At 53.7% G+C, this 21815-nt stretch overlaps 1 protein-coding gene across 4 annotated transcripts in view; it reads right to left on the bottom strand.

The window, feature by feature from the left end:
- GNA13 (G protein subunit alpha 13) overlaps positions 1–21815 on the bottom strand; it is a 50852-nt gene that overhangs the window by 5996 nt on the left and 23041 nt on the right. For all 4 annotated transcript variants that reach the window (XM_073660344.1, XM_073660347.1, XM_073660346.1 and 1 more), the window contains exons 2-3: positions 16383–16609; positions 5070–5120 (exon numbers count right to left, since the gene is read on the bottom strand). In XM_073660344.1, coding sequence (XP_073516445.1) covers positions 5070–5120; positions 16383–16609 — 278 coding nt within the window. The remainder of the gene's footprint in view (positions 1–5069; positions 5121–16382; positions 16610–21815) is intronic.

The following is a 21815-nucleotide window of genomic DNA, read 5'->3' as shown; positions in this document are numbered from 1 at the left end:
ACCGCCACCTTCTTAGACCACTTCACCACCTGGCAAACTTCTTCCTTTCCACTGACATCCCCACTATCATAATGGGTAACTTCAACATCCCCATTGACACTTCCCTCTCATCTGTATCCCTTCGGTCTCACTCAATGGTCTTCCGCCCCCACACTGGACCTCATCTTCACCCCCCTCTCCAACTCTCCTCTCCCCCTGTCTAGTCACAACCCACTTACAACCTATCCAGGAGATATTTCTGAGTTGGAGTCGGCAGGAAGTGGAGAGGGCTTGGACACGTTGTTCCAGTAGTTTTGAGGCGTTGGGGAGAAGTGATATGGGGCGGTAGCTGGTCTCAGAGGATGGGTCAAGGGAGGGCTTTTTGAGGATGGGTGTGATAGGGGCGGGTTTGAAGCATGAGGGGAAGACACCAGTTGCTAGTGACAGGTTGAAGAGGTGGGTTAGGGTTGGGATGAAGACTGCAGTGAGGTTTGGGATGAGGTGGGACGGAATTAGGTCAAGTTCGCAGGTGGTGAGGGGTGATCTGGAGAGCAAAGAGGGAAGTTGATCTTCCGTGATGTCGGAGAAGGATAGTGGAGTAGATCTGAGGAGGAGGACGGTGTGGAGAGTTATAGCAAAAGCTTTGTCTGATGGTGTCAATCTTCTGCTTGAAGAATGAGGTAAAGTCTTCAGCTGAGATGAGAGGAGAGGGAGGAGGCGCTGGAGGATGGAGGAGAGAATTGAAGGTGTTGAATAGTTTGGGGTTGTGAGACAAGGAGGATATGTGAGATGAGAAGTAGGTTTGTTTTGCTGCAGTGAGTGTGGACTTGAAGGTAGTGAGGGACTGTTTGAATGCGATGAAGTGCTTGTATGGAGCGGGACCTTTTCCATCTACACTCAGCAACCCTGGAGGCCCGTCGCAGTTCTTTAGTTAGGCTGGTGTGCCAGGGTTGTCTGATGATTGTGCGGGCTTTGGTATGTGTGAGGGGGGCGACTGAATTGAGAGCTGCAGCTATTGTAGTGTTATATAAAGCGGCAGCAACATCTGCATCGTGTAAGGAACTTATGTCTGTAAGAGGAGAAGGGATTCGGAGAGTGAGTGTAGGTCGAGGTGTTTGACGTTTCTGCGAGGGTGTGCAGGTTTCGGGAGTGGGGATTGTTGCCCTGGAGAGGGGAGAAAATGTGAGGAGGTTGTGGTCAGAGAGAGGGAGAGGAGAGTTAGAGAGGTTAGATAGGGAACAGAGGCGGGTGAAGATGAGGTCCAGAGTGTGGCCATCTTTATGAGTGGGGGCTGAAGACCATTGAGCGAGGCCGAAGGAGGAAGTGAGGGATAGGAGCTTAGAGACAGATGAGAGGGAAGTGTCAATGGGGATGTTGAAGTCATCCATGAGGATAGTGGGGACGTCAGCGGAAAGGAAGTGAAGTAGCTGGGTGGTGAAGTGGTAGAAGAAGGTGGTGGCTGGTCCTGGGCGGGGGCAGTAGATGACAGCCAGTTGAAGGTTGGAGGGGGAGTAAATGCGCACACAGTGCACCTCAAAAGAGGGGAGAGTAACTGAGGGTGGCAGTGGGATTTGGGTGAAGGAGCAGTTATCTAACAAGAGAAAGCCTACTCCTCCACCATGCTTGCTGCTGGGGCGGGGTGTGTGGGAAAGGAGGAGTCCGTCATACAAAAGTGCAGCAGGAGAGGCCGTGTCAGAGGGGGTGAGCCAGGCTTCAATGATGCCGAGAAGGAGAGTTTGTTAGTGATGAAGAGATCGTGGATGTAGGAAAGTTTGTTGCAGACGGAGCGAGCGTTCCATAGAGCTCCTGTTAGTGGGGCTGGGGAAGCAGGGGCTGGGCGGATGGGTATAAGGTTAGAGAGGTTGTGGAAATGTGTGCTAGATCTAGGATGAAAGGTAGAAGTGACTGTGGGGATGAGTGGGGGGATTAGGGGAGATGTCGCCAGCAGTGAGGAGGAGCAGAGAAAGTGTTAGCAGGTGGGAGCAGGAGAGAGCATGAGGTGGCTGTCTGTGATTGGAGACAAAAGGATTGAATGTTGAGGAATAGTTCTGAGGAGGAGGTGAGATGGATGAGGAGGATGGAGGGAGAGATGAAGAGTTCCTTAGGTGTAGGGATTAGAGGGGTTAGTAGAAAGTGAAGGATTATAGAGGAGAGAAAAAACAGAAACACTGTTTAATGTGACTAAGTATCCAGTTACCTTCACATATAGTAACAGCGAGCAGCCAGCAGGGGGAGCAGGGATACAACATAAAGTTATGACAGCGAGCAGCCAGCAGGGGGAGCAGGGATACCACATAAAGTAATGACAACGAGCAGCCAGCAGGGGGAGCAGGGATACCACAAAGTAATGACAGCGAGCAGCCAGCAGGGAGAGCAGGGACACCACACACAGTAATGACAGCGAGCAGCCAGCAGGGGGAGCAGGGACACCACACATAGTAATGACAGCGAGCAGCCAGCAGGGGGAGCAGGGATACCACATAAAGTTATGACAGCGAGCAGCCAGCAGGGGGAGCAGGGATACCACATAAAGTAATGACAGCGAGCGGCCAGCAGGGGGAGCAGGGAAACCACATACAGTAATGACAGCGAGCAGCCAGCAGGGGGAGCAGGGACACCACACATAGTAATAACAGCGAGCGGCCAGCAGGGGGAGCAGGGACACCACACATAGTAATGACAGCGAGCAGCCAGCAGGGGGAGCAGGGATACCACATACAGTAATGACAGCGAGCAGCCAGCAGGGGGAGCAGGGACACCACACACAGTAATGACAGCGAGCAGCCAGCAGGGGGAGCAGGGACACCACACATAGTAATGACAGCGAGCAGCCAGCAGGGGGAGCAGGGATACCACATATAGTAAAGACAGCGAGCAGCCAGCAGGGGGAGCAGGGACACCACACATAGTAATGACAGCGAGCAGCCAGCAGGGGGAGCAGGGACACCACACACAGTAATGACAGCGAGCAGCCAGCAGGGGGGGCAGGGACACCACACACAGTAATGACAGCGAGCAGCCAGCAGGGGGGGCAGGGACACCACACACAGTAATGACAGCGAGCAGCCAGCAGGGGGGGAAGGGACACCACACATAGTAATGACAGCGAGCAGCCAGCAGGGGGGGAAGGGACACCACACATAGTAATGACAGCGAGCAGCCAGCAGGGGGAGCAGGGACACCACACACAGTAATGACAGCGAGCAGCCAGCAGGGGGAGCAGGGACACCACACATAGTAATGACAGCGAGCAGCCAGCAGGGGGAGCAGGGATACCACATATAGTAATGACAGCGAGCAGCCAGCAGGGGGGGCAGGGACACCACACATAGTAATGACAGCGAGCAGCCAGCAGGGGGGGCAGGGACACCACACATAGTAATGACAGCGAGCAGCCAGCAGGGGGAGCAGGGACACCACACATAGTAATGACAGCGAGCGGCCAGCAGGGGGGGCAGGCATACCACACACAGTAATGACAGCGAGCAGCCAGCAGGGGGGGCAGGGACACCACACACAGTAATGACAGCGAGCAGCCAGCAGGGTGAGCAGGCATACCACACATAGTAATGACAGCGAGCAGACAGCAGGGGGAGCAGGGACACCACACACAGTAATGACAGCGAGCAGCCAGCAGGGGGAGCAGGGACACCACACACAGTAATGACAGCGAGCAGCCAGCAGGGGGAGCAGGGACACCACACACAGTAATGACAGCGAGCAGCCAGCAGGGGGGGCAGGGACACCACAGACAGTAATGACACCGAGCAGCCAGCAGGGGGAGCAGGCATACCACACACAGTAATGACAGCGAGCAGCCAGCAGGGGGGGCAGGGACACCACACACAGTAATGACAGCGAGCAGCCAGCAGGGGGAGCAGGCATACCACACACAGTAATGACAGCGAGCAGCCAGCAGGGGGGGCAGGGACACCACACACAGTAATGACAGCGAGCAGCCAGCAGGGGGAGCAGGGACACCACACACAGTAATGACAGCGAGCAGCCAGCAGGGGGAGCAGGCATACCACACACAGTAATGACAGCGAGCAGCCAGCAGGGGGAGCAGGGACACCACACACAGTAATGACAGCGAGCAGCCAGCAGGGGGGGCAGGGACACCACACACAGTAATGACAGCGAGCAGCCAGCAGGGGGAGCAGGCATACCACACACAGTAATGACAGCGAGCAGCCAGCAGGGGGGGCAGGGACACCACACACAGTAATGACAGCGAGCAGCCAGCAGGGGGAGCAGGGACACCACACATAGTAATGACAGCGAGCAGCCAGCAGGGGGAGCAGGGATACCACACACAGTAATGACAGCGAGCAGCCAGCAGGGGGGGCAGGGATACCACATATAGTAATGACAGCGAGCAGCCAGCAGGGGGGGCAGGGACACCACACATAGTAATGACAGCGAGCAGCCAGCAGGGGGAGCAGGCATACCACACACAGTAATGACAGCGAGCAGCCAGCAGGGGGGGCAGGGACACCACACACAGTAATGACAGCGAGCAGCCAGCAGGGGGGGCAGGGACACCACACACAGTAATGACAGCGAGCAGCCAGCAGGGGGGGCAGGGACACCACACACAGTAATGACAGCGAGCAGCCAGCAGGGGGAGCAGGGACACCACACATCCCAGTGATGCTTCAGTATGGCGGCTTTGCCCCATCTACCGCCATCTCCACACAGGTCACTGGTTGCTGCAGCCTGTGTCCATGTCATTCCCCATATACAGTGCAGCATCTCATCTACACATTAAACCTGCAGATTAAGAAGCTTCCAGGAATAGAAGGGTTAATTCTATTTTGTTGAATAATAAAAATGAAGTCCCAGTGTCTGGCCCCGCCCCTCGCCTCAGTTAACCCTGCTGATGCTGGAAGCTTCTTCCACTAGATGTAATTAACCCCCGACACGCAGACAACACGCAGGAAACCTCCGCACTATGGGAGCGAGGACAACGCTGCAGGGAGGACACAGATCAGCCTCGCACCGCAGGAGCCCGAGGACATCACTGCTCCACACACACCGCAATCTTACCACACCTATCCCCCCCCCCCCATCTGTGGCCCCGAACTCACCGCTTCCCCCAACTTCTCCAAATTATCCAGGAAATACTTCACCGACTCCCCCTGCAGGAAAGAGAAGGGTCAGCAGGTGAGAGCACCGAATCCTCCAGTCACCTCCAGAGCTGCACTCACTATTCTGCCGTTACATCATGTCTTATCCTCCAGTCACCTCCAGAGCTGCAGTCACTATTCTGCTGTTACATCCTGTCTTATCCTCCAGTCACCTCCAGAGCTGCACTCACTATTCTGCCGTTACATCATGTCTTATCCTCCAGTCACCTCCAGAGCTGCAGTCACTATTCTGCTGTTACATCGTGTCTTATCCTCCAGTCACCTCCAGAGCTGCAGTCACTATTCTGCTGTTACATCATGTCTTATCCTCCAGTCACCTCCAGAGCTGCAGTCACTATTCTGCTGTTACATCGTGTCTTATCCTCCAGTCACCTCCAGAGCTGCAGTCACTATTCTGCTGTTACATCGTGTCTTATCCTCCAGTCACCTCCAGAGCTGCAGTCACTATTCTGCTGTTACATCGTGTCTTATCCTCCAGTCACCTCCAGAGCTGCAGTCACTATTCTACTGTTACATCGTGTCTTATCCTCCAGTCACCTCCAGAGCTGCAGTCACTATTCTGCTGTTACATCATGTCTTATCCTCCAGTCACCTCCAGAGCTGCACTCACTATTCTGCTGTTACATCATGTCTTATCCTCCAGTCACCTCCAGAGCTGCAGTCACTATTCTGCTGTTACATTGTGTCTTATCTTCCAGTCACCTCCAGAGCTGCAGTCACTATTCTGCGGTTACATCGTGTCTTATCCTCCAGTCACCTCCAGAGCTGCAGTCACTATTCTGCTGTTACATCGTGTCTTATCCTCCAGTCACCACCAGAGCTGCAGACACTATTCTGCTGTTACATCGTGTCTTATCCTCCAGTCACCTCCAGAGCTGCACTCACTATTCTGCTGTTACATCGTGTCTTACCCTCCAGCCACCTCCAGAGCTGCAGTCACTATTCTGCTGTTATATCATGTCTTATCCTCCAGTCACCTCCAGAGCTGCAGTCACTATTCTGTTGTTACATTGTGTCTTATCCTCCAGTCACCTCCAGAGCTGCAGTCACTATTCTGTTGTTACATTGTGTCTTATCCTCCAGTCACCTCCAGAGCTGCAGTCACTATTCTGCTGTTACATCATGTCTTATCCTCCAGTCACCTCCAGAGCTGCAGTCACTATTCTGTTGTTACATTGTGTCTTATCCTCCAGTCACCTCCAGAGCTGCAGTCACTATTCTGCTGTTACATCGTGTCTTATCCTCCAGTCACCTCCAGAGCTGCAGTCACTATTCTGCTGTTATATCATGTCTTATCCTCCAGTCACCTCCAGAGCTGCAGTCACTATTCTGCTGTTACATCGTGTCTTATCCTCCAGCCACCTCCAGAGCTGCAGTCACTATTCTACTGTTACATCGTGTCTTATCCTCCAGTCACCTCCAGAGCTGCAGTCACTATTCTACTGTTACATCATGTCTTATCCTCCAGTCACCTCCAGAGCTGCAGTCACTATTCTACTGTTACATCATGTCTTATCCTCCAGTCACCTCCAGAGCTGCAGACACTATTCTGCTGTTACATCGTGTCTTATCCTCCAGTCACCTCCAGAGCTGCAGTCACTATTCTGCTGTTACATCGCGTCTTATCCTCCAGTCACCTCCAGAGCTGCAGTCACATCGTGTCTTATCCTCCAGTCACCTCCAGAGCTGCAGTCACTATTCTGCTGTTATATCATGTCTTATCCTCCAGTCACCTCCAGAGCTGCAGTCACTATTCTGCTGTTACATCGTGTCTTATCCTCCAGTCACCGCCAGGGCTGCAGTCACTATTCTGCGGTTACATTGTGTCTTATCCTCCAGTCACCTCCAGAGCTGCAGTCACTATTCTGCGGTTACATCGTGTCTTATCCTCCAGTCACCTCCAGAGCTGCAGTCACTATTCTGCTGTTACATCGTGTCTTATCCTCCAGTCACCACCAGAGCTGCAGACACTATTCTGCTGTTACATCGTGTCTTATCCTCCAGTCACCTCCAGAGCTGCACTCACTATTCTGCTGTTACATCGTGTCTTATCCTTCAGTCACCTCCAGAGCTGCAGTCACTATTCTGCTGTTACATCATGTCTTATCCTCCTGTCACCTCCAGAGCTGCAGTCACTATTCTGCTGTTACATCATGTCTTATCCTCCAGTCACCTCCAGAGCTGCAGACACTATTCTGCTGTTACATCGTGTCTTATCTTCCAGTCACCTCCAGAGCTGCAGACACTATTCTGCTGTTACATCGTGTCTTATCCTCCAGTCACCTCCAGAGCTGCAGTCACTATTCTGCTGATACATCGTGTCTTATCCTCCAGTCACCTCCAGAGCTGCAGTCACTATTCTGCTGTTACATCGTGTCTTATCCTCCAGTCACCACCAGAGCTGCACTCACTATTCTGCTGTTACATCGTGTCTTATCCTCCAGTCACCTCCAGAGCTGCAGTCACTATTCTGATGTTACATCATGTCTTATCCTCCTGTCACCTCCAGAGCTGCAGTCACTATTCTGCTGTTACATCGTGTCTTATCCTCCAGCCACCTCAAGAGCTGCAGTCACTATTCTGTTATTACACCGTGTCTTATCCTCCAGTCACCTCCAGAGCTGCAGTCACTATTCTGATGTTACATCATGTCTTATCCTCCAGTCACCTCCAGAGCTGCAGTCACTATTCTGCTGTTACATCGTGTCTTATCCTCCAGCCACCTCCAGAGCTGCAGTCACTATTCTGCTGTTACATCATGTCTTATCCTCCAGTCACCTCCAGAGCTGCAGTCACTATTCTGATGTTACATCATGTCTTATCCTCCTGTCACCTCCAGAGCTGCAGTCACTATTCTGCTGTTACATCGTGTCTTATCCTCCAGCCACCTCAAGAGCTGCAGTCACTATTCTGTTATTACACCGTGTCTTATCCTCCAGTCACCTCCAGAGCTGCAGTCACTATTCTGATGTTACATCATGTCTTATCCTCCAGTCAGCTCCAGAGCTGCAGTCACTATTCTGCTGTTACATCATGTCTTATCCTCCAGCCACCACCAGAGCTGCAGTCACTATTCTGATGTTACATCATCTCTTATCCTCCAGTCACCACCAGAGCTGCAGTCACTATTCTGCTGTTACATCATCTCTTATCCTCCAGTCACCTCCAGAGCTGCAGTCACTTTTCTGCTGTTACATCGTGTCTTATCCTCCAGTCACCTCCAGAGCTGCAGTCACTATTCTGCTGTTACATCATCTCTTATCCTCCAGTCACCTCCAGAGCTGCAGTCACTATTCTGCTGTTACAACATCTCTTATCCTCCAGAGCTGCAGTCACTATTCTGCTGTTACATAGTGTCTTATCCTTCAGTCACCACCAGAGCTGCAGTCACTATTCTGCTGTTACATCGTCTTATCCTCCAGTCACCTCCAGAGCTGCAGTCACTATTCTGCTGTTACATCATGTCTTATCCTCCAGTCACCTCCAGAGCTGCAGTCACTATTCTGCTGTTACATCATGTCTTATCCTCCAGTCACCTCCAGAGCTGCAGTCACTATTCTGCTGTTCCATCGTGTCTTATCCTCCAGTCACCTCCAGAGCTGCAGTCACTATTCTGCTGTTACATCATGTCTTATCCTCCAGTCACCTCCAGAGCTGCAGTCACTATTCTGCTGTTACATCGTGTCTTATCCTCCAGTCACCTCCAGAGCTGCAGTCACTATTCTGCTGTTACATAGTGTCTTATCCTCCAGTCACCTCCAGAGCTGCAGTCACTATTCTGCTGTTACATCATGTCTTATCCTCCAGTCACCTCCAGAGCTGCAGTCACTATTCTGCTGTTACATCATGTCTTATCCTCCAGTCACCTCCAGAGCTGCAGTCACTATTCTGCTGTTACATCATGTCTTATCCTCCAGAGCTGCAGTCACTATTCTGCTGTTACATCATGTCTTATCCTCCAGAGCTGCAGTCACTATTCTACTGTTACATCATGTCTTATCCTCCAGAGCTGCAGTCACTATTCTGCTGTTACATCATGTCTTATCCTCCAGTCACCTCCAGAGCTGCAGTCACTAGTCTGCTGTTCCATCGTGTCTTATCCTCCAGTTACCTCCAGAGCTGCAGTCACTATTCTGCTGTTACATCATGTCTTATCCTCCAGAGCTGCAGTCACTATTCTGCTGTTACATCAGGTCTTATCCTTCAGTCACCTCCAGAGCTGCAGTCACTATTCTGCTGTTACATCGTGTCTTATCCTCCAGTCACCTCCAGAGCTGCACTCACTATTCTGCTGTTACATCATGTCTTATCCTTCAGTCACCTCCAGAGCTGCAGTCACTATTCTGCTGTTACATCATGTCTTATCCTCCAGTCACCTCCAGAGCTGCAGTCACTATGCTGCTGTTATATCATGTCTTATCCTCCAGTCACCTCCAGAGCTGCAGTCACTATGCTGCTGTTACATCAGGTCTTACCCTCCAGTCACCTCCAGAGCTGCAGTCACTATTCTGCTGTTACATCATGTCTTATCCTTCAGTCACCTCCAGAGCTGCAGTCACTATTCTGCTGTTACATCGTGTCTTATCCTCCAGTCACCTCCAGAGCTGCAGTCACTATTCTGCTGTTACATCGTGTCTTATCCTTCAGTCACCTCCAGAGCTGCAGTCACTATTCTGCTGTTACATCATGTCTTATCCTCCAGTCACCTCCAGAGCTGCAGTCACTATTCTGCTGTTACGCCATGTCTTATCCTTCAGTCACCTCCAGAGCTGCAGTCACTATTCTGCTGTTACATCATGTCTTATCCTCCAGTCACCTCCAGAGCTGCAGTCACTATTCTGCTGTTACACCATGTCTTATCCTCCAGTCACCTCCAGAGCTGCAGTCACTATTCTGCTGTCACATCATATCTTATCCTCCAGTCACCTCCAGAGCTGCAGTCACATCGTGTCTTATCCTCCAGTCACCTCCAGAGCTGCAGTCACTATTCTGCTGTTATATCATGTCTTATCCTCCAGTCACCTCCAGAGCTGCAGTCACTATTCTGCTGTTCCATCGTGTCTTATCCTCCAGTCACCTCCAGAGCTGCAGTCACTATTCTGCTGTTACATCATGTCTTATCCTCCAGTCACCTCCAGAGCTGCAGTCACTATTCTGCTGTTACATCGTGTCTTATCCTCCAGTCACCTCCAGAGCTGCAGTCACTATTCTGCTGTTACATAGTGTCTTATCCTCCAGTCACCTCCAGAGCTGCAGTCACTATTCTGCTGTTACATCATGTCTTATCCTCCAGTCACCTCCAGAGCTGCAGTCACTATTCTGCTGTTACATCATGTCTTATCCTCCAGTCACCTCCAGAGCTGCAGTCACTATTCTGCTGTTACATCATGTCTTATCCTCCAGAGCTGCAGTCACTATTCTGCTGTTACATCATGTCTTATCCTCCAGAGCTGCAGTCACTATTCTACTGTTACATCATGTCTTATCCTCCAGAGCTGCAGTCACTATTCTGCTGTTACATCATGTCTTATCCTCCAGTCACCTCCAGAGCTGCAGTCACTAGTCTGCTGTTCCATCGTGTCTTATCCTCCAGTTACCTCCAGAGCTGCAGTCACTATTCTGCTGTTACATCATGTCTTATCCTCCAGAGCTGCAGTCACTATTCTGCTGTTACATCAGGTCTTATCCTTCAGTCACCTCCAGAGCTGCAGTCACTATTCTGCTGTTACATCGTGTCTTATCCTCCAGTCACCTCCAGAGCTGCACTCACTATTCTGCTGTTACATCATGTCTTATCCTTCAGTCACCTCCAGAGCTGCAGTCACTATTCTGCTGTTACATCATGTCTTATCCTCCAGTCACCTCCAGAGCTGCAGTCACTATGCTGCTGTTATATCATGTCTTATCCTCCAGTCACCTCCAGAGCTGCAGTCACTATGCTGCTGTTACATCAGGTCTTACCCTCCAGTCACCTCCAGAGCTGCAGTCACTATTCTGCTGTTACATCATGTCTTATCCTTCAGTCACCTCCAGAGCTGCAGTCACTATTCTGCTGTTACATCGTGTCTTATCCTCCAGTCACCTCCAGAGCTGCAGTCACTATTCTGCTGTTACATCGTGTCTTATCCTTCAGTCACCTCCAGAGCTGCAGTCACTATTCTGCTGTTACATCATGTCTTATCCTCCAGTCACCTCCAGAGCTGCAGTCACTATTCTGCTGTTACGCCATGTCTTATCCTTCAGTCACCTCCAGAGCTGCAGTCACTATTCTGCTGTTACATCATGTCTTATCCTCCAGTCACCTCCAGAGCTGCAGTCACTATTCTGCTGTTACACCATGTCTTATCCTCCAGTCACCTCCAGAGCTGCAGTCACTATTCTGCTGTCACATCATATCTTATCCTCCAGTCACCTCCAGAGCTGCAGTCACATCGTGTCTTATCCTCCAGTCACCTCCAGAGCTGCAGTCACTATTCTGCTGTTATATCATGTCTTATCCTCCAGTCACCTCCAGAGCTGCAGTCACTATTCTGCTGTTACATCGTGTCTTATCCTCCAGTCACCTCCAGAGCTGCAGTCACTATTCTGCTGTTACATCGTGTCTTATCCTCCAGTCACCTCCAGAGCTGCAGTCACTATTCTGCTGTTACATCATGTCTTATCCTCCAGTCACCTCCAGAGCTGCATTCACTATTCTGCTGTTACATCATGTCTTATCCTCCAGAGCTGCAGTCACTATTCTGCTGTTACATCGTATCTTATCCTCCAGTCACCACCAGAGCTGCAGACACTATTCTGCTGTTACATCGTGTCTTATCCTCCAGTCACCTCCAGAGCTGCACTCACTATTCTGCTGTTACATCGTGTCTTATCCTCCAGTCACCTCCAGAGCTGCAGTCACTATTCTGCTGTTACATAATGTCTTATCCTCCTGTCACCTCCAGAGCTGCAGTCACTATTCTGCTGTTACATCATGTCTTATCCTCCAGTCACCTCCAGAGCTGCAGTCACTATTCTGCTGTTACATCGTGTCTTATCCTCCAGTCACCTCCAGAGCTGCAGACACTATTCTGCTGTTACATCATGTCTTACCCTCCAGTCACCTCCAGAGCTGCAGACACTATTCTGCTGTTACATCGTGTCTTATCCTCCAGTCACCTCCAGAGCTGCAGACACTATTCTGCTGTTACATCGTGTCTTATCCTCCAGTCACCTCCAGAGCTGCAGACACTATTCTGCTGTTACATCATGTCTTATCCTCCAGTCACCTCCAGAGCTGCAGTCACTATTCTGCTGTTACGCCATGTCTTATCCTCCAGTCACCTCCAGAGCTGCAGTCACTATTCTGCTGTCACATCATGTCTTATCCTCCAGTCACCTCCAGAGCTGCAGTCACATCGTGTCTTATCCTCCAGTCACCTCCAGAGCTGCAGTCACTATTCTGCTGTTATATCATGTCTTATCCTCCAGTCACCTCCAGAGCTGCAGTCACTATTCTGCTGTTACATCATGTCTTATCCTCCAGTCACCTCCAGAGCTGCAGTCACTATTCTGCTGTTACATCGTGTCTTATCCTCCAGTCACCTCCAGAGCTGCAAACACTATTCTGCTGTTACATCGTGTCTTATCCTCCAGTCACCTCCAGAGCTGCAGTCACTATTCTGCTGTTACACCATGTCTTATCCTCCAGTCACATCCAGAGCTGCAGTCACTATTCTGCTGTTACACCATGTCTTATCCTCCAGTCACCTCCAGAGCTGCAGACACTATTCTGCTGTTACATCGTGTCTTATCCTCCAGTCACCTCCAGAGCTGCAGTCACTATTCTGCTGTTACATCGTGTCTTATCTTCCAGTCACCTCCAGAGCTGCAGTCACTATTCTGCTGTTACATCATGTCTTACCCTCCAGTCACCTCCAGAGCTGCAGACACTATTCTGCTGTTACATCGTGTCTTATCCTCCAGTCACCTCCAGAGCTGCAGACACTATTCTGCTGTTACATCATGTCTTATCCTCCAGTCACCTCCAGAGCTGCAGTCACTATTCTGCTGTTACACCATGTCTTATCCTCCAGTCACCTCCAGAGCTGCAGTCACTATTCTGCTGTCACATCATGTCTTATCCTCCAGTCACCTCCAGAGCTGCAGTCACATCGTGTCTTATCCTCCAGTCACCTCCAGAGCTGCAGTCACTATTCTGCTGTTACACCATGTCTTATCTTCCAGTCACCTCCAGAGCTGCAGTCACTATTCTGCTGTTACATCATGTCTTACCCTCCAGTCACCTCCAGAGCTGCAGACACTATTCTGCTGTTACATCGTGTCTTATCCTCCAGTCACCTCCAGAGCTGCAGTCACTATTCTGCTGTTACATCGTGTCTTATCCTCCAGTCACCTCCAGAGCTGCAGACACTATTCTGCTGTTACATCGTGTCTTATCCTCCAGTCACCTCCAGAGCTGCAGTCACTATTCTGCTGTTACATCATGTCTTATCCTCCAGTCACCTCCAGAGCTGCAGTCACTATTCTGCTGTTACATCATGTCTTATCCTCCAGTCACCTCCAGAGCTGCAGTCACTATTCTGCTGTTACATCATGTCTTATCCTCCAGTCACCTCCAGAGCTGCAGTCACTATTCTGCTGTTACATCATGTCTTATCCTCCAGAGCTGCAGTCACTATTCTGCTGTTACATCATGTCTTATCCTCCAGTCACCTCCAGAGCTGCAGTCACTAGTCTGCTGTTACATCATGTCTAATCCTCCAGTCACCCCCAGAGCTGCACTCACTATTCTGCTGTTACATCGTGTCTTATCCTCCACTCACCTCCAGAGCTGCACTCACTATTCTGCTGTTACATCATGTCTTACCCTCCAGTCACCTCCAGAGCTGCAGACACTATTCTGCTGTTACATCGTGTCTTATCCTCCAGTCACCTCCAGAGCTGCAGACACTATTCTGCTGTTACATCATGTCTTATCCTCCAGTCACCTCCAGAGCTGCAGTCACTATTCTGCTGTTACACCATGTCTTATCCTCCAGTCACCTCCAGAGCTGCAGTCACTATTCTGCTGTCACATCATGTCTTATCCTCCAGTCACCTCCAGAGCTGCAGTCACATCGTGTCTTATCCTCCAGTCACCTCCAGAGCTGCAGTCACTATTCTGCTGTTACACCATGTCTTATCTTCCAGTCACCTCCAGAGCTGCAGTCACTATTCTGCTGTTACATCATGTCTTACCCTCCAGTCACCTCCAGAGCTGCAGACACTATTCTGCTGTTACATCGTGTCTTATCCTCCAGTCACCTCCAGAGCTGCAGTCACTATTCTGCTGTTACATCGTGTCTTATCCTCCAGTCACCTCCAGAGCTGCAGACACTATTCTGCTGTTACATCGTGTCTTATCCTCCAGTCACCTCCAGAGCTGCAGTCACTATTCTGCTGTTACATCATGTCTTATCCTCCAGTCACCTCCAGAGCTGCAGTCACTATTCTACTGTTACATCATGTCTTATCCTCCAGAGCTGCAGTCACTATTCTGCTGTTACATCATGTCTTATCCTCCAGAGCTGCAGTCACTATTCTGCTGTTACATCATGTCTTATCCTCCAGTCACCTCCAGAGCTGCAGTCACTAGTCTGCTGTTACATCATGTCTAATCCTCCAGTCACCCCCAGAGCTGCACTCACTATTCTGCTGTTACATCGTGTCTTATCCTCCACTCACCTCCAGAGCTGCACTCACTATTCTGCTGTTACATCATGTCTTATCCTTCAGTCACCTCCAGAGCTGCAGTCACTATTCTGCTGTTACATCATGTCTTATCCTTCAGTCACCTCCAGAGCTGCCCTCACTATTCTGCTGTTACATCATGTCTTATCCTTCAGTCACCTCCAGAGCTGCAGTCACTATTCTGCTGTTACATCATGTCTTATCCTCCAGTCACCTCCAGAGCTGCAGTCACTATGCTGCTGTTACATCAGGTCTTATCCTCCAGTCACCTCCAGAGCTGCAGTCACTATGCTGCTGTTACATCATGTCTTATCCTTCAGTCACCTCCAGAGCTGCAGTAACTATTCTGCTGTTACATCATGTCTTATCCTCCAGTCACCTCCAGAGCTGCAGTCACTATTCTGCTGTCACATCATGTCTTATCCTCCAGTCACCTCCAGAGCTGTACTCACTATTCTGCTGTTACATTGTGTCTTATCCTCCAGTCACCTCCAGAGCTGCAGTCACTATTCTGCTGTTACATCATGTCTTATCCTCCAGTCACCTTCAGAGCTGCAGTCACTATTCTGCTGTCACATCATGTCTTATCCTCCAGTCACCTCCAGAGCTACAGTCACATCGTGTCTTATCCTCCAGTCACCTCCAGAGCTGCAGTCACTATTCTGCTGTTATATCATGTCTTATCCTCCAGTCACCTCCAGAGCTGCAGTCACTATTCTGCGGTTACATCATGTCTTATCCTCCAGTCACCTCCAGAGCTGCAGTCACTATGCTGCTGTTACATCAGGTCTTATCCTCCAGTCACCACCAGAGCTGCAGACACTATTCTGCTGTTACATCGTGTCTTATCCTCCAGTCACCACCAGAGCTGCAGACACTATTCTGCTGTTACATCGTGTCTTATCCTCCAGTCACCTCCAGAGCTGCAGTCACTATTCTGCTGTTACATCGCGTCTTATCCTCCAGAGCTGCAGTCACTATTCTGCTGTTACATCGCGTCTTATCCTCCAGAGCTGCAGTCACTATTCTGCTGTTACATCATGTCTTATGCTCCAGTCACCTCCAGAGCTGCAGTCACTACTCTGCTGTATACAGATGGCGGCGTACCCCCAGGATTGCTCTGCACCCTCCTTAGCTCCTCCTGTCGCCGTCCTCCGCTCCGCAGAGCCCCCGGAGTGCAGGCAGGACTGACACTGAGCAGCTCCCCTGTACCCAGCATATCATTAACCCCCCTCAGCCCTGGAGCAGACCCCGGCTCCCTGACAGGCGGGGGTCTGTGCGGTACCAGTCCTCACCACCCGACCACCGCAGTCTTGGTAAGGAGGGGGGCTATGGGGGAGAGGATGCCCGTCACCGCTCATCTGCCCTCACATCAACCTCCATGGTCTCAGTAAGGGGGGCTATGAGAAAGGTGAAGCCCCTCAGTGCGGGACCGTCCGGGCTCGGACCCCGCTTGCTGAACATGGTCTCACTCCACTCACAGCCGGCGCTGCAGCTCTGGGGGTGACTAGGTGGTCTTACCAGCTGGAACTCGCGGCGGCGGTCGTAGGCGTGCTGGATGCCGCTGTCCGTCCACAGCGCTTTGATGGAGGCCAAGTGCAGCAGGAAGATCTGCGTCTCCACCATCCCCTGCGCCACCAGCGCCGAGCGCGTATCGAAGGACATCAGCAGCTCCCCGTGCTTCTGGTTACGGGGGTCTCCCCAGGGGATGTGCAGCTTCTCCCGAGCGTCCACCAGCACCCGGATCCCTGCAAGAAGAGAGGAGCCGTGAGACGGGGCCGCACCGAAGACTGGGGCCGCATCGCACCACAGAGACGTACTATAACTCCCAGCATACACCCTGCCCTGAATACAGAACAGAAACAGAGAAAGCGACAGCAGCCAGGGGGCGGCCAGAGAGCAGGGACCCCCACAGCAGCCAGGGGGCGGCCAGAGAGCAGGGACCCCCACAGCAGCCAGGGGGCGGCCAGAGAGCAGGGACCCCCACAGCAGCCAGGGGGCGGCCAGAGAGCAGGGACCCCCACAGCAGCCAGGGGGCGGCCAGAGAGCAGGGACCCCCACAGCAGCCAGGGGGCGGCCAGAGAGCAGGGACCCCCACAGCAGCCAGGGGGCGGCCAGAGAGCAGGGACCCCCACAGCAGCCAGGGGGCGGCCAGAGAGCAGGGACCCCCACAGCAGCCAGGGGGCGGCCAGAGAGCAGGGACCCCCACAGCAGCCAGGGGGCGGCCAGAGAGCAGGGACCCCCACAGCAGCCAGGGGGCGGCCAGAGAGCAGGGACCCCCACAGCAGCCAGGGGGCGGCCAGAGAGCAGGGACCCCCACAGCAGCCAGGGGGCGGCCAGAGAGCAGGGACCCCCACAGCAGCCAGGGGGCGGCCAGAGAGCAGGGACCCCCACAGCAGCCAGGGGGCGGCCAGAGAGCAGGGACCCCCACAGCAGCCAGGGGGCGGCCAGAGAGCAGGGACCCCCACAGCAGCCAGGGGGCGGCCAGAGAGCAGGGACCCCCACAGCAGCCAGGGGGCGGCCAGAGAGCAGGGACCCCCACAACAGCCAGGGGGCGGCCAGAGAGCAGGGACCCCCACAACAGCCAGGGGGCGGCCAGAGAGCAGGGACCCCCACAGCAGCCAGGGGGCGGCCAGAGAGCAGGGACCCCCACAGCAGCCAGGGGGCGGCCAGAGAGCAGGGACCCCCACAGCAGCCAGGGGGCGGCCAGAGAGCAGGGACCCCCACAGCAGCCAGGGGGCGGCCAGAGAGCAGGGACCCCCACAGCAGCCAGGGGGCGACCAGAGAGCAGGGACCCCCACAGCAGCCAGGGGGCGGCCAGAGAGCAGGGACCCCCACAGCAGCCAGGGGGCGGCCAGAGAGCAGGGACCCCCACAGCAGCCAGGGGGCGGCCAGAGAGCAGGGACCCCCACAGCAGCCAGGGGGCGGCCAGAGAGCAGGGACCCCCACAGCAGCCAGGGGGCGGCCAGAGAGCAGGGACCCCCACAGCAGCCAGGGGGCGGCCAGAGAGCAGGGACCCCCACAGCAGCCAGGGGGCGGCCAGAGAGCAGGGACCCCCACAGCAGCCAGGGGGCGGCCAGAGAGCAGGGACCCCCACAGCAGCCAGGGGGCGGCCAGAGAGCAGGGACCCCCACAGCAGCCAGGGGGCGGCCAGAGAGCAGGGACCCCCACAGCAGCCAGGGGGCGGCCAGAGAGCAGGGACCCCCACAGCAGCCAGGGGGCGGCCAGAGAGCAGGGACCCCCACAGCAGCCAGGGGGCGGCCAGAGAGCAGGGACCCCCACAGCAGCCAGGGGGCGGCCAGAGAGCAGGGACCCCCACAGCAGCCAGGGGGCGGCCAGAGAGCAGGGACCCCCACAGCAGCCAGGGGGCGGCCAGAGAGCAGGGACCCCCACAGCAGCCAGGGGGCGGCCAGAGAGCAGGGACCCCCACAGCAGCCAGGGGGCGGCCAGAGAGCAGGGACCCCCACAGCAGCCAGGGGGCGGCCAGAGAGCAGGGACCCCCACAGCAGTCAGGACCTTTATAACAAACAAGTTTCTTACCACAAATCAGACCGAGACCCGTAACTCCGTCCCCCTGGGGTCTTCAGAAGACCCCAAAGAAATTACGTCACCAACAATAGACGAGGAACCGACAGATGTGGGGGGCAAATCATGTACCCCAGTGTCAGGGACCCCCACACATCGCAATGTATATACAAGGAACAAATAGAGACCACACTAGTCAGAACTAAATAGAAGCTGCCCATATAAAGGAATCTGATGTTCAGTGGCCCCCAATAATACAGGGGGCACATGACGGCAGGGAGGTCGGGGGGGGTCACTAATAATACAGGGGGCACATGACAGCAGGGAGGTCGGGGGGGTCACTAATAATACAGGGGGCACATGACGGCAGGGAGGTCGGGGGGGGTCACTAATAATACAGGGGGCACATGACAGCAGGGAGGTCAGGGGGGTCACTAATAATACAGGGGGCACATGACAGCAGGGAGGTCGAGAGTCACTAATAATACAGGGGGGGACATGACAGCAGGGAGGTCAGGGGGGGGTCACATGACAGCAGGGAGGTCGGGGGTCACTAACAATACAGGGGAGGACATGACAGCAGGGAGGTCGGGGGTCACTAATAATACAGGGGGGGACATGACAGCAGGGAGGTCGGGGGGGTCACTAATAATACACGGGGGGACATGACAGCAGGGAGGTCGGGGGTCACTAATAATACAGGGGGGGACATGACAGCAGGGAGGTCGGGGGGGTCACTAATAATACAGGGGGCACATGACAGCAGGGAGTCACTAATAATACAGGGGGCACATGACGGCAGGGAGTCACTAATAATACAGGGGGCACATGACAGCAGGGAGTCTCTAATAATACAGGGGGCACATGACGGCAGGGAGTCACTAATAATACAGGGGGCACATGACGGCAGGGAGTCACTAATAATACAGGGGGCACATGACGGCAGGGAGTCACTAATAATACAGGGGGCACATGACGGCAGGGAGTCACTAAATACAGGGGGCACATGACAGTAGGGAGGTCGGGGGGGGTCCCTAATAATACAGGGGGCACATGACGTCAGGGAGTCTCTAATACAGGGGGCACATGACGGCAGGGAGTCACTAATAATACAGGGGGCACATGACGGCAGGGAGTCACTAATAATACAGGGGGCACATGACAGCAGGGAGGTCGGGGGGGTCACTAATAATACAGGGGGCACATGACAGCAGGGAGGTCGGGGGGGTCACTAATAATACAGAGGGCACATGACAGCAGGGAGGTTGGGGGGGTCACTAATAATACAGGGGGCACTACAGCAGGGAGGTCGGGGGGGTCACTAATAATACAGGGGGCACAAGACAGCAGGGAGGTCGGGGGTCACTAATAATACAGGGGGCACATGACAGCAGGAAGGTCGGGGGTCACTAATAATACAGGGGGGGACATGACAGCAGGAAGGTCGGGGGTCACTAATAATACAGGGGGGGACATGACAGCAGGGAGGTTGGGAGGTCACTAATAAAACAGGGGGCACATGAGAGCAGGGAGGTTGGGAGGTCACTAATAAAACAGGGGGCACATGAGAGCAGGGAGGTCGGGGGGGTCACTAATAATACAGGGGGCACATGAGAGCAGGGAGGTCGGGGGGGTCACTAATAATACAGGGGGCACAAGACAGCAGGGAGGTCGTGGAGGTCACTAATAATACAGGGGGCACATGACAGCAGGGAGGTTGGGAGGTCACTAATAAAACAGGGGGCACATGAGAGCAGGGAGGTCGGGGGGGTCACTAATAATACAGGGGGCACATGAGAGCAGGGAGGTCGGGGGGGTCACTAATAATACAGGGGGCACAAGACAGCAGGGAGGTCGGGGGGGTCACTAATAATACAGGGGGCACAAGACAGCAGGGAGGTCGGGGGTCACTAATAATACAGGGGGCACATGAGAGCAGGAAGGTCGGGGGTCACTAATAATACAGGGGGCACATGACAGCAGGGAGGTCGGGGGGGTCACTAATAATACAGGGGGCACAAGACAGCAGGGAGGTCGGGGGTCACTAATAATACAGGGGGCACATGACAGCAGGAAGGTCGGGGGTCACTAATAATACAGGGGGGGACATGAGAGCAGGGAGGTCGGGGGTCACTAATAATACAGGGGGCACATGACAGCAGGGAGGTCGGGGAGTCACTAATAATACAGGGGCACATGACAGCAGGGAGGTCGAGGGTCACTAATAATACAGGGGGCACAGGACAGCAGGGAGGTCGGGGGTCACTAATAATACAGGGGGGGGACATGACAGCAGGAAGGTCGTGGGGGGGTCACTAATAAAACAGGGAGCACATGACAGCAGGGAGGTCAGGGGGGTCACTAATAATACAGGGGGCACATGACAGCAGGGAGGTCGGGGGTCACTAATAATACAGGGGGCACATGACAGCAGGGAGGTCGGGGGGGTCACTAATAATACAGGGGACACATGACAGCAGGGAGGTCGAGGGTCACTAATAATACAGGGGGCACATGACAGCAGGGAGGTCGGGGAGTCACTAATAATACAGGGGCACATGACAGCAGGGAGGTCGAGGGTCACTAATAATACAGGGGGCACATGACAGCAGGGAGGTCGGGGGTCACTAATAAAACAGGGGGGGGACATGACAGCAGGAAGGTCGTGGGGGGTCACTAATAAAACAGGGGGCACATGACAGCAGGGAGGTCAGGGGGGTCACTAATAATACAGGGGGCACATGACAGCAGGGAGGTCGGGGGTCACTAATAATACAGGGGGCACATGACAGCAGGGAGGTCGGGGGGTCATTAATAATACAGGGGGTTATATGACAGCAGGGAGGTAGGGGGTCACTAATAATACAGGGGGCCCATGACAGCAGGGAGGTCGGGGGGGGTCACTAATAATACAGGGAGCACATGACAGCAGGGAGGTCGGGGGGTCACTAATAATACAGGGGCACATGACAGCAGGGAGGTCGGGGGGTCACTAATAATACAGGGGCACAAGACGGCAGGGAGGTCAGGGGGGGGTCACTAATACAGGGGGCACATGACAGCAGAGAGGTCGGGGGGTCACTAATAATACAGGGGGCACATGACAGCAGGGAGGTCGAGGGGTCATTAATAATACAGGGGGAAACATGACAGCAGGGATGTCAGGGTTCACTAATAATACAGGGGGCACAAGACAGCAGGGAGGTCGGGGGTCACTAATACTACAGGGGGCACATGACAGCAGGGAGGTCGGGGGTCACTAATACTACAGGGGGCACATGACAGCAGGGAGGTCGGGGGTCACTAATAATACAGGGGGCACATGACAGCAGGGAGGTCGGGGTCACTAAATACAGGGGGCATATGACAGCAGGGAGGTCGGGGGGGGTCACTAAATACAGGGGGCACATGACAGCAGGGAGGTCGGGG

This window comes from Phyllobates terribilis, unplaced genomic scaffold (genome assembly GCF_046119375.1).
Source record: "Phyllobates terribilis strain yellow unplaced genomic scaffold, ASM4611937v1 Scaffold_25__1_contigs__length_18738178, whole genome shotgun sequence".
In the NCBI taxonomy this organism is placed as follows: domain Eukaryota; kingdom Metazoa; phylum Chordata; class Amphibia; order Anura; family Dendrobatidae; genus Phyllobates; species Phyllobates terribilis.
Note: the sequence above shows the minus strand (reverse complement) of the source record. Positions and strands in the feature narration are given on the sequence as shown.